This window comes from Hyla sarda, chromosome 1 (genome assembly GCF_029499605.1).
Source record: "Hyla sarda isolate aHylSar1 chromosome 1, aHylSar1.hap1, whole genome shotgun sequence".
NCBI lineage: Eukaryota > Metazoa > Chordata > Amphibia > Anura > Hylidae > Hyla > Hyla sarda.
Window position 1 is genome coordinate 620,364,301 of NC_079189.1, and position 12,963 is coordinate 620,377,263.

Genomic DNA, 12,963 nt, shown 5'->3' on the forward strand with positions numbered 1-12,963 from the left:
TGATATCATCATACAACACCTACACAATACTGGTATAAGGAGCCTATGTGATATCATACAACACCTACACAATACTGCTATAAGGAGCCTATGTGATATCATACAACACCTACACAATACTGCTATAAGGAGCCTGTGTGATATCATCATACAACACCTACACAATACTGCTCTAAGGAGTCTATGTGATATCATCATACAACACCTACACAATACTGTTATAGTAGTGCTCCATGCACAAAGCCTAAATAATGGGCATATCTGTGGAGCCCGAGGGGCCGTTGTCCCTTTCCTATCATTCGGTCCTGATAGAACCTTTTATGGAGATTGTCATTTATTATAAAATAATTGTAATAGTATCAGGATTATTGTAATAGTGTCAGGATTACTGGAGAAATGAAGAGAAAGTCCAGCGTGGCAATTCAAGCAATACTTGGTACTTTATTTAGCAATCAGCCAACATGGAAGACAGGTGACGCGTTTCGGCCACAATACGTAGCCTAAGCCTAAGGCTACGTATTGTGGCCGAAACGCGTCACCTGTCTTCCATGTTGGCTGATTGCTAAATAAAGTACCAAGTATTGCTTGAATTGCCACGCTGGACTTTCTCTTCATTTCTCCTGCAATTGCTGGACTGGGGTCCGGTCCTATCCGTGCCGTGGCGAGGGCATAAGGGTGAGCTGTGTCAACTCTGCTTTGCTGTGTCAGGATTACTGTAATAGTGTCAGGATTATTGTAATAGTGTCAGGATTACTGTAATAGTGTCAGGATTATTGTAATACTGTCAGGATTATTGTAATAGTGTCAGGATTATTGTAATAGTGTAAGGATTACTGTAATAGTGTCAGGATTATTGTAATAGTGTTGGGATTACTTTAATAGTGTCGGGATTATTGTAATAGTGTCAGGATTACTGTGTAAGTGTTGTATGGTGATATCACATAGGCTCCTTATAGAAGTATTGTGTAGGTGTTGTATTATAAGGAGCCTATGTGATATCATACAACACGTACACATTACTGTTATAAGAAGCCTATGTGATATCATCATACAACACCTACACAATACTACTATAAGGAGCCTATGTGATATCATACAACACCTACACAATACTGCTATAAGGAGTCTATATGATATCATTATACAACACCTACACAATACTGCTATAAGGAGTCTGTGATATCATACAACACGTACACATTACTGCTATAAGGAGTCTATGTGATATCATACAACACCTACACAATACTGCTATAAGGAGTCTATGTGATATCATCATACAACACCTACAAAATACTGCTATAAGGAGTCTATGTAATATCATCATACAACACCTACAAAATACTGCTATAAGGAGTCTATGTGATACCATACAACACCTACACAATACTGCTATAAGGAGTCTATGTGATATCATCATACAACACCTACACAATACTGCTATAAGGAGTCTATGTGATATCATCATACAACACCTACACAATACTGCTGTAAGGAGCCTACGTGATATCATACAACACATATACATTACTGCTATAAGAAGCCTATGTGATATCATCATACAACACCTACACAATACTGCTATAAGGAGTCTATGTGATACCATACAACACCTACACAATACTGCTATAAAGAGCCTGTGATATCATACAACACCTACACAATACTGCTATAAGGAGCCAATGTGATATCATCATACAACACCTACACAATACTGCTATAAGGAGCCTACGTGATATCATACAACACGTATACATTACTGCTATAAGGAGCCTGTGTGATATCATCATACAACACCTACACAATACTGCTATAAGGAGTCTATGTGATATCATACAACACCTACACAATACTGCTATAAGGAGTCTATATGATATCATCATACAACACCTACACAATACTGCTATAAGGAGTCTTTGATATCATACAACACGTACACATTACTGCTATAAGGAGCCTATGTGATATCATACAACACCTGCACAATACTGCTATAAGGAGTCTATGCGATATCATCATACAACACCTACAAAATACTGCTATAAGAAGTCTATGTGATACCATACAACACCTACACAATACTGTTATAAGGAGTCTATGTGATATCATCATACAACACCTACACAATACTGCTATAAGGAGCCTATGTGATATCATCATACAACACCTACACAATACTGCTATAAGGAGCCTACGTGATATCATACAACACGTATACATTACTGCTATAAGGAGCCTATGTGATATCATCATACAACACCTACACAATACTGCTATAAGGAGTCTGTGATATCATACAACACCTACACAATACTGCTATAAGGAGCCTATGTGATATCATCATACACCTACACAATACTGCTATAAGGAGCCTACGTGCTATCATACAACACGTATACATTACTGCTATAAGGAGCCTATGTGATATAATCATACAACACCTACACAATAATGCTATAAGGAGTCTATGTGATATCATACAACACCTACACAATACTGCTCTAAGGAGTCTATGTGATATCATTATACAACACCTACACAATACTGCTCTAAGGAGTCTATGTGATATCAAACAACACCTACACAATACTGCTATAAGATGTCTGTGATATCATCATACAACACCTATAAGGAGTCTATGTGATATCATACAACGCCTACACAATACTGCTATAAGGAGTCTATGTGATATCATTATACAACACCTACACAATACTGCTATAAGGAGTCTGTGATATCATACAACTCGTTCACAATACTGCTATAAGGAGCCTATGTGATATCACCATACAACACTTACACAATACTGCTATAAGGAGTCTATGTGATATCATCATACAACACCTACACAATACTGCTTTAGGGAGTCTATGTGATACCATACAACACCTACACAATACTGCTATAAGGAGCCTATGTGATATCATACAACACCTACACAATACTGCTATAAGGAGCCTATGTGATATCATCATACAACACCTACACAATACTGCTATAAGGAGCCTATGTGATATCATACAACACCCACACAATACTGCTCTAAGGAGTCTATGTGATATCATTATACAACACCTACACAATACTGCTCTAAGGAGTCTATGTGATATCATACAACACCTACACAATATTGCTATAAGGAGCGTATGTGATATCATCATACAACACCTACACAATACTGCTATAAAGAGCCTATGTGATATCATACAACACCTACACAATACTGCTATAAGGAGAATGTGTGATATCATCATACAACTGCTACACAATACTGCTATAAGGAACCTAAGTGATATCATACAACACCTACACAATACTGCTATGAGGATCCTATGTGATATCATCATACAACACCTACACAATACTGCTATAAGGAGCCTATGTGATACCATACAACACCTACACAATACTGCTATAAGGAGCCTATGTGATATCATACAACACGTTCACAATACTGCTATAAGGAGCCTATGTGATATCATCATACAACACCTACACAATACTGCTATAAGGAGCCTATGTGATATCATACAACACCTACACAATACTGGTATAAGGAGTCTATGTGATATCATTATACAACACCTACACAATACTGCTATAAGGAGTCTGTGATATCATACAACTCGTTCACAATACTGCTATAAGGAGCCTATGTGATATCATACAACACCTACACAATACTGCTATAAGGAGTCTATGTGATATCATCATACAACACCTACACAATACTGCTATAAGGAGCCTATGTGATATCATACAACACCTACACAATACTGCTATAAGGAGCCTATGTGATATCATACAACACCTACACAATACTGCTATAAGGAGTCTATGTGATATCATCATACAACACCTACACAATACTGCTATAAGGAGTCTATGTGATATCATCATACAACACCTACACAATACTGCTATAAGGAGCCTGTGTGATATCATCATACAACACCTACACAATACTGCTATAAGGAGCCTATGTGATATCATACAACACCTACACAATACTGTTATAAGGAGTCTATGTGATATCATCATACAACACCTACACAATACTGTTATAGTAGTGCTCCATGCACAAAGCCTAAATAATGGGCATATCTGTGGAGCCCGAGGGGCCGTTGTCCCTTTCCTATCATTCGGTCCTGATAGAACCTTTTATGGAGATTGTCATTTATTATAAAATAATTGTAATAGTGTCAGGATTATTGTAATAGTGTCAGGATTACTGGAGAAATGAAGAGAAAGTCCAGCGTGGCAATTCAAGCAATACTTGGTACTTTATTTAGCAATCAGCCAACATGGAAGACAGGTGACGCGTTTCGGCCACAATACGTAGCCTAAGGCTACGTATTGTGGCCGAAACGCGTCACCTGTCTTCCATGTTGGCTGATTGCTAAATAAAGTACCAAGTATTGCTTGAATTGCCACGCTGGACTTTCTCTTCATTTCTCCTGCAATTGCTGGACTGGGGTCCGGTCCTATCCGTGCCGTGGCGAGGGCATAAGGGTGAGCTGTGTCAACTCTGCTTTGCTGTGTCAGGATTACTGTAATAGTGTCAGGATTATTGTAATAGTGTCAGGATTACTGTAATAGTGTCAGGATTATTGTAATAGTGTCAGGATTATTGTAATAGTGTAAGGATTACTGTAATAGTGTCAGGATTATTGTAATAGTGTTGGGATTACTTTAATAGTGTCGGGATTATTGTAATAGTGTCAGGATTACTGTAATAGTGTCAGGATTACTGTAATAGTGTCAGGATTACTGTAATAGTGTCGGGATTATTGTATTTGTGTCGGGATTATTGTAATAGTGTCAGGGTTATTGTAATAGTGTCAGGATTATTGTAATAGTGTCAGGATTATTGTAATAGTGTCAGGATCATTGTAATAGTGTCAGGATCACTGTAATAGTGTCAGGATTACTGTAATAGTGTCAGGATTATTGTAATAGTGTCAGGATTATTGTAATAGTGTCAGGATTATTGTAATAGTGTCAGGATTATTGTAATAGTGTCAAGATTACTGTAATAGTGTCAGGATTATTGTAATAGTGTCAGGATTATTGTAATAGTGTCAGGATCACTGTAAAAGTGTCAGGGTTATTGTAATAGTGTCAGGATTACTGTAATAGTGTCAGGATTATTGTAATAGTGTCAAATTACTGTAATAGTGTCAGGATTATTGTAATAGTGTCGGGATTACTGTAATAGTGTCAGGATTATTGTAATAGTGTCAGGATTATTGTAATAGTGTCAGGATTACTGTAATAGTGTGGGGATTATTGTAATGGTGTCGGGATTACTGTAATAGTGTCGGGATTATTGTAGTAGTGTCGGGATTATTGTAGTAGTGTCGGGATTATTGTAATAGTGTCAGGATCACTGTAATAGTGTCAGGATTATTGTAATAGTGTCAGGATTATTGTAATAGTGTCAGGATTATTGTAATAGTGTCAGGATTATTGTAGTAGTGTCGGGATTATTGTAGTAGTGTCGGGATTATTGTAATTGTGTCGGGATTACTGTAATAGTGTCGGGATTATTGTAATAGTGTCGGGATTATTGTAATAGTGTCAGGATTATTGTAATAGTGTCGGGATTACTGTAATAGTATCGGGATTACTGTAATAGTGTCAGGATTATTGTAATAGTGTCAGGATTATTGTAATAGTGTCAGGATTACTGTAATAGTGTCAGGATTATTGTAATAGTGTCAGGATTACTGTAATAGTGTCAGGATTACTGTAATAGTGTCAGGATTACTGTAATTGTGTCAGGATTATTGTAATAGTGTCGGGATTATTGTAATAGTGTTGGGATTACTGTAATAGTGTCGAGATTATTGTAATAGTGTCAGGATAATTGTAATAGTGTCGGGATTATTGTAATAGTGTTGGGATTACTGTAATAGTGTCATGATTATTGTAATAGTGTCAGGATTATTGTAATAGTGTCGGGATTATTGTAATAGTGTCAGGATTATTGTAATAGTGTCAGGATTACTGTTATAGTGTCAGGATTATTGTAATAGTGTCAGGATTATTGTAATAGTGTCGGGATTATTGTAATAGTGTCGGGATTATTGTAATAGTGTCAGGATTACTGTAATAGTGTCAGGATTATTGTAATAGTGTCGGGATTATTGTAATAGTGTCGGGATTATTGTAATAGTGTCAGGATTATTGTAATAGTGTCAGGATTATTGTAATAGTGTCAGGATTATTGTAATAGTGTCAGGATTACTGTAATAGTGTCAGGATTACTGTAATAGTGTCAGGATTATTGTAATAGTGTCAGGATTACTGTAATAGTGTCGGGATTATTGTAATAGTGTCAGGATTCCTGTAATAGTGTCAGGATTATTGTTATAGTGTCGGGATTATTGTAATAGTGTCAGGATTATTGTTATAGTGCCGGGGTTGTACTGATCCCCTGGGATGATAGTAGTTGTAGTACCATCACCACCATATTTGCTCTTGTGTATGGAGGATCTGATATTGAGAACAATCTATGAGGTTGTTCATTGTTCCTAAATATTAGAATCACATCCACCCTGTGAGGTTCAGTAACCGAGGGACGATCACCGGGGGCTTATCACCGGAGTTATTCTTATCTGTACTGACCTGTAATGCACTAGAGGGGGCGCTGTACAGGACACGTGCTGCTTCTATAGAGCCTGTAGGGGCCAATGTACTCAGTTTACCAAGATGGTGTCCAGATACTCACATCCCATAATCAGGAGGCCAGTACCACCTCGGAGTCCAGGATATTGTCATTTCTTTACCGACCCAATAATCTTTATTTCTCTTTTTTAAGAAATCCTAACAAAATGAGGAGAAAAAATTTAATTAATTTTTCTCTCCACTGCAGTTTGTTACAATGTATCAATGTTGCTAAATCTATGAATGTGTGATCACTGGTGGTCTGATCCTGGGGACCTGATAGTATTCCCAGTGTTATCAGGAGCCCGGGGCCCTCTCATGGTTTTCCAGTTCAGGGGCCCATCATTACATTGGGCAGCCCCTTCACCATCATCTCCTCCCCCCATGTTCGGTGTTCGGTTCAGCTACATGTATGGATGAGGGTCTGTGGTGAAGAAGCTTCGAGGGGCCCACATGACTATATAAGCCCTGCAGATCCTCTGCTCTTTGGATCATTACAGGTTCAGGGGCCACACCCGCACTGCTCTCTACTGAAGAGGACATCTTGGGCCCAAATGTAATATAGGGCTCCCATTAACCATGTGTCACCTGTAATACTGGTAGAGGGGCTTGTAGCCCCCTTATTCTTCAGGATCTAGGTCCACATGCCATCTAGGAACCCTTTTAGTCATCACGTCCTTGTATCACACAGTGAAGGCCGATTCATCCATTCCATGGCCAAAGACATCTCTCTAATTTATATGGGAATTCACTGTTCCTGAGGATAAAATGACTGATCTAGAAGGTTCAGTCCTGTGTGTACATCCTGAGGGTCGGAGCTGCACCTTAAGTTTGGTGTCCTCTTTCTTTACAACCAGGAGGTTCGACTTCTCTCTTTCACAGAATGTTCTACAGTCATCCCAGATCATGGGTTTGCTTGAGAATGACAGACATCTTCTGTCAAACCAAGTCCAGTTCTCCCCACAGAGACCTGAAAAAGAAGAAATGTGATTAGAACGGATATAAGGAGATGGGTCACTTCATGAGTACATGAGTTTTCATCTAGTCCTGTCAGCAGCACAATATGGGGGCACAAGCCCCTGTGGTGTAATATGACAGCTGAGATCATTAATTCAGAACCTATAAAAAACCACTGTAGACACCTCCCTGTAGACTCCTCCCTGTAGACTCCTCCCTGTAGACCCCTCCCTGTAGACTCCTCCCTGTAGACTCCTCCCTGTAGACTCCTCCCTGTAGACTCCTCCCTGTAGACTCCTCCCTGTAAAGCGCTCCCTGTAGACCCTTACCTGTAAACTCCTCCCTGTAGATCCCTCCCTGTAGATCCCTCTAGACTCCTCCCTCTAGACACCTCCCTCTAGACACCTCCTGCCTAAATAATTTTATAAGCAGTAAAGAAGACAAAGGAGGTGACCAGGGACTTGAGCCACTGACAGCAAAAATAGATTTACTCAAAGATCATGTCCTGCAGCACAATATGGGTGTCACGATGCCGGCTGGCAGGAGGTGGATCCTCTGTGCCAGAGAGGGATTGGCGTGGACCGTGCTAGTGGACCGGTTCTAAGTCACTACTGGTATTCACCAGAGCCCGCCGCAAAGCGGGATGGTCTTGCTGCGGCGGTAGTGACCAGGTCGTATCCACTAGCAACGGCTCAACCTCTCTGACTGCTGAAGATAGGCGCGGTACAAGGGAGTAGACAGAAGCAAGGTCGGACGTAGCAGAAGGTCGGGGCAGGCAGCAAGGATCGTAGTCAGGGGCAACGGCAGGAGGTCTGGAACACAGGCTAGGAACACACAAGAGAACGCTTTCACTGGCACAATGGCAACAAGATCCGGCGAGGGAGTGCAGGGGAAGTGAGGTATACATAGGGAGTGCACAGGTGAACACACTGATTAGAACCACTGCGCCAATCAGCGGCGCAGTGGCCCTTTAAATCGCAGAGACCCGGCGCGCGCGCGCCCTAGGGAGCGGGGCCGCGCGCGCCGGGACAGGACCGACGGAGAGCGAGTCAGGTACGGGAGCCGGGGTGCGCATCGCGAGCGGGCGCCACCCGCATCGCGAATCGCATCCCGGCTGGAGGCGGTATCGCAGCGCACCCGGTCAGTGGATCCGACCGGGGCGCTGCGGGAGCGAGAGTGTAGCGAGCGCTCCGGGGAGGAGCGGGAACCCGGAGCGCTCGGCATAACAGTACCCCCCCCCTTGGGTCTCCCCCTCTTCTTGGAGCCTGAGAACCTGAGGACCAGATTTTTATCTAGGATATTGTCCTCAGGTTCCCAGGATCTCTCTTCAGGACCACAGCCCTCCCAGTCAACCAAAAAGAAGGTTTTCCCTCTGACCCTTTTGGAGGCCAGAATCTCCTTTACGGGAAAGATGTCTGAAGAACCGGAGACAGGAGTGGGAGAGACAAGTTTAGGAGAGAAACGGTTGATGATGAGTGGTTTAAGAAGAGAAACGTGAAAGGCATTAGGAATACGAAGAGAAGGAGGGAGAAGAAGTTTATAAGAGACATGATTAATCTGGCACAGAATTTTGAAAGGACCAAGATAGCGTGGTCCCAATTTGTAGCTAGGAACACGGAAGCGGACATATTTAGCGGAGAGCCATACCTTGTCTCCGGGAGAAAAAATGGGGGGAGCTCTTCTTTTCTTATCAGCAAACTTCTTCATGCGTGATGAAGCCTGTAAGAGAGAATTTTGGGTCTCTTTCCATATGGTGGAAAGATCACGAGATATTTCATCCACAGCGGGTACACCAGAGGGCAAGGGAGTGGGGAGGGGGGGAAGAGGGTGACGGCCGTACACCACGAAAAATGGGGATTTGGAGGAAGATTCAGAGACTCTGAAGTTATACGAGAATTCGGCCCATGGTAGAAGATCTGCCCAGTCATCCTGGCGGGAGGAAACAAAATGCCGTAAATAATCACCCAGGACCTGGTTAATTCTTTCTACTTGCCCATTGGATTGAGGATGATAAGCAGAAGAAAAGTTTAATTTAATCTTGAGTTGTTTACAGAGAGCCCTCCAGAATTTAGACACGAATTGGACGCCTCTATCCGAGACGATCTGCGTGGGCAACCCGTGAAGACGAAAAATGTGTACAAAAAATTGTTTTGCCAACTGAGGCGCAGAAGGAAGACCAGGAAGAGGGATGAAATGTGCCATCTTGGAGAATCGATCAACGACCACCCAAACAACAGTGTTGCCACGGGATGAGGGTAAGTCAGTAATAAAGTCCATACCAATCAGAGACCAAGGCTGTTCGGGAACAGGCAGAGGATGAAGAAGACCAGCGGGCTTCTGGCGAGGAGTCTTATCCCGGGCACAGACAGTGCAGGCTCGCACAAAATCCACAACATCCGTCTCCAGAGTCGGCCACCAATAGAAACGAGAGATAAGTTGCACGGATTTCTTGATGCCCGCATGACCTGCGAGATGGGAGGAGTGACCCCATTTGAGGATTCCGAGGCGTTGGCGTGGGGAGACGAAGGTCTTCCCTGGAGGAGTTTGCCTGATGGAGGCTGGAGAAGTGGAGATCAGGCAGTCAGGAGGAATGATGTGTTGCGGAGAGAGCTCTACTTCCGAGGCATCCGAGGAACGAGAGAGAGCATCGGCCCTAATGTTCTTATCGGCAGGCCGAAAGTGAATTTCAAAATTAAATCGGGCAAAGAACAGAGACCACCTGGCCTGGCGAGGATTCAGCCGTTGGGCAGACTGGAGATAGGAGAGGTTCTTGTGATCGGTGTAAATAATAACTGGAAATCTTGATCCCTCCAGCAGATGCCTCCATTCCTCAAGTGCTAATTTAATGGCTAGTAGCTCTCGATCCCCGATGGAGTAGTTCCTCTCCGCCGGAGAGAAGGTCTTAGAAAAAAAACCACAAGTAACAGCATGCCCGGAAGAATTTTTTTGTAGAAGGACCGCTCCAGCTCCTACTGAGGAGGCATCAACCTCCAATAGGAAGGGTTTAGATGGGTCAGGTCTGGAGAGCACGGGAGCTGAAGAAAAGGCAGACTTGAGCTGTTTAAAGGCGTCTTCCGCTTGAGGAGGCCATGACTTAGGATTGGCATTCTTTTTGGTTAAAGCCACGATAGGAGCCACAATGGTGGAAAAATGTGGAATAAATTGTCTGTAATAATTGGCGAACCCCAAAAAACGTTGGATAGCACGGAGTCCGGAGGGGCGTGGCCAATCTAAGACGGCAGAGAGTTTGTCTGGATCCATTTGTAGTCCCTGGCCAGAGACCAAGTATCCTAGGAAAGGAAGAGATTGACATTCAAACAGACATTTCTCCATTTTGGCATAAAGTTGATTGTCACGAAGTCTCTGAAGAACCATGCGGACATGCTGGCGGTGTTCTTCTAGGTTGGCAGAAAAAATCAGGATATCGTCCAGATACACAACAACACAGGAATATAAGAGATCACGAAAAATTTCATTAACAAAGTCTTGGAAGACGGCAGGGGCGTTGCACAGGCCAAAGGGCATGACCAGATACTCAAAGTGTCCATCTCTAGTGTTAAATGCCGTTTTCCATTCATCCCCCTCTCTGATGCGGATGAGATTATAAGCACCTCTTAAGTCCAGTTTGGTAAAGATGTGAGCACCTTGGAGGCGATCAAAGAGTTCAGAGATGAGAGGTAGAGGGTAGCGGTTCTTTGCCGTGATTTTATTAAGACCGCGGTAGTCAATGCAAGGACGTAGGGAGCCATCTTTTTTGGACACAAAGAAAAATCCGGCTCCGGCAGGAGAGGAGGATTTGCGGATAAAGCCCTTTTTTAAATTTTCCTGGATGTACTCAGACATAGCAAGAGTCTCTGGGGCAGAGAGAGGATAAATTCTGCCCCGGGGTGGAGTAGTGCCCGGGAGGAGGTCAATAGGACAGTCATAAGGCCTGTGAGGAGGTAGAGTCTCAGCTTGTTTTTTGCAAAAAACATCCGCAAAGTCCATATAGGCCTTAGGGAGACCGGTTACAGGGGGAACCACAGGGTCACGGCAAGGAGTACTGGTAACCGGTTTAAGGCAGTCCTTGAAACAAGAGGGACCCCAACTCTTGATCTCCCCTGTGGACCAATCCAGGGTTGGGGAATGGTGTTGAAGCCAGGGTAGTCCAAGGAGAATTTCGGAAGTGCAATTGGAGAGGACCAAAAACTCAATTTTTTCGTGGTGAGGTCCGATGCACATTAGGAGGGATTCCGTGCGGTAACGCACGGCACAGTCCAATCTTTCATTGTTAACGCAATTGATGTAGAGAGGTCTGGCGAGACTGGTCACTGGGATGTTGAACCTGTTGATGAGAGAGGCCAGAATAAAGTTTCCTGCAGATCCGGAGACCAAGAAGGCCTTAGTGGAGAAGGAGAAGGTAGAGGCTGATATCCGCACAGGCACAGTAAGACGTGGAGAAGCAGAGTTGACATCAAGGACTGTTTCACCTTTGTGCGGAGTCAGCGTACGTCTTTCCAGGCGGGGAGGACGGATAGGACAATCCTTCAGGAAGTGTTCGGTACCGGCACAGTACAGGCAAAGATTCTCCATGCGGCGTCGTGTCCTCTCTTGAGGTGTCAGGCCAGACCGGTCAACTTGCATAGCCTCCACGGCAGAAGGCACAGGAACGGATTGCAGAGGACCAGAGGAGAGAGGAGCCGGGGAGAAAAAACGCCTCGTGCGAACAAAGTCCATATCCTGGCGGAGCTCCTGACGCCTTTCGGAAAAACGCATGTCAATGCGAGTGGCTAGATGAATGAGTTCATGTAGGTTAGCAGGAATTTCTCGTGCGGCCAGAACATCTTTAATGTTGCTGGATAGGCCTTTTTTAAAGGTCTCGCAGAGGGCCTCATTATTCCAGGAAAGTTCTGAAGCAAGAGTACGGAATTGCACGGTGTACTCGCCAACGGAAGAATTACCCTGGACCAGGTTCAGCAAGGCAGTCTCAGCAGAAGAGGCTCGGGCAGGTTCCTCAAAGACACTTCGGATTTCCGAGAAGAAGGAGTGTACAGAGGCAGTGACGGGGTCATTGCGGTCCCAGAGCGGTGTGGCCCATGACAGAGCTTTTCCAGACAGAAGGCTGACTACGAAAGCCACCTTAGACCTTTCAGTAGGAAACTGGTCCGACATCATCTCCAAGTGCAGGGAATATTGTGAAAGAAAGCCACGGCAAAATTTAGAGTCCCCATCAAATTTATCCGGCAAGGATAGTCGTAGGCCTGAGGCGGCCACTCGCTGCGGAGGAGGTGCAGGAGCTGGCGGAGGAGATGACTGCTGAAGCTGTGGTAGTAGCTGCTGTAGCATCACGGTCAGTTG

At 43.6% G+C, this 12,963-nt stretch overlaps 1 protein-coding gene across 1 annotated transcript in view; it reads right to left on the reverse strand.

Annotated features, from left to right (window-relative positions):
• The window catches only part of LOC130312620 (B-cell differentiation antigen CD72-like), a 49,771-nt gene that overhangs the window by 5,318 nt on the left and 31,490 nt on the right, over positions 1-12,963 (reverse strand). Inside the window, exons 8-9 of the mRNA XM_056552586.1 lie at positions 7,494-7,639; positions 6,734-6,828 (exon numbers count right to left, since the gene is read on the reverse strand). Coding sequence (XP_056408561.1) covers positions 6,734-6,828; positions 7,494-7,639 — 241 coding nt within the window. The remainder of the gene's footprint in view (positions 1-6,733; positions 6,829-7,493; positions 7,640-12,963) is intronic.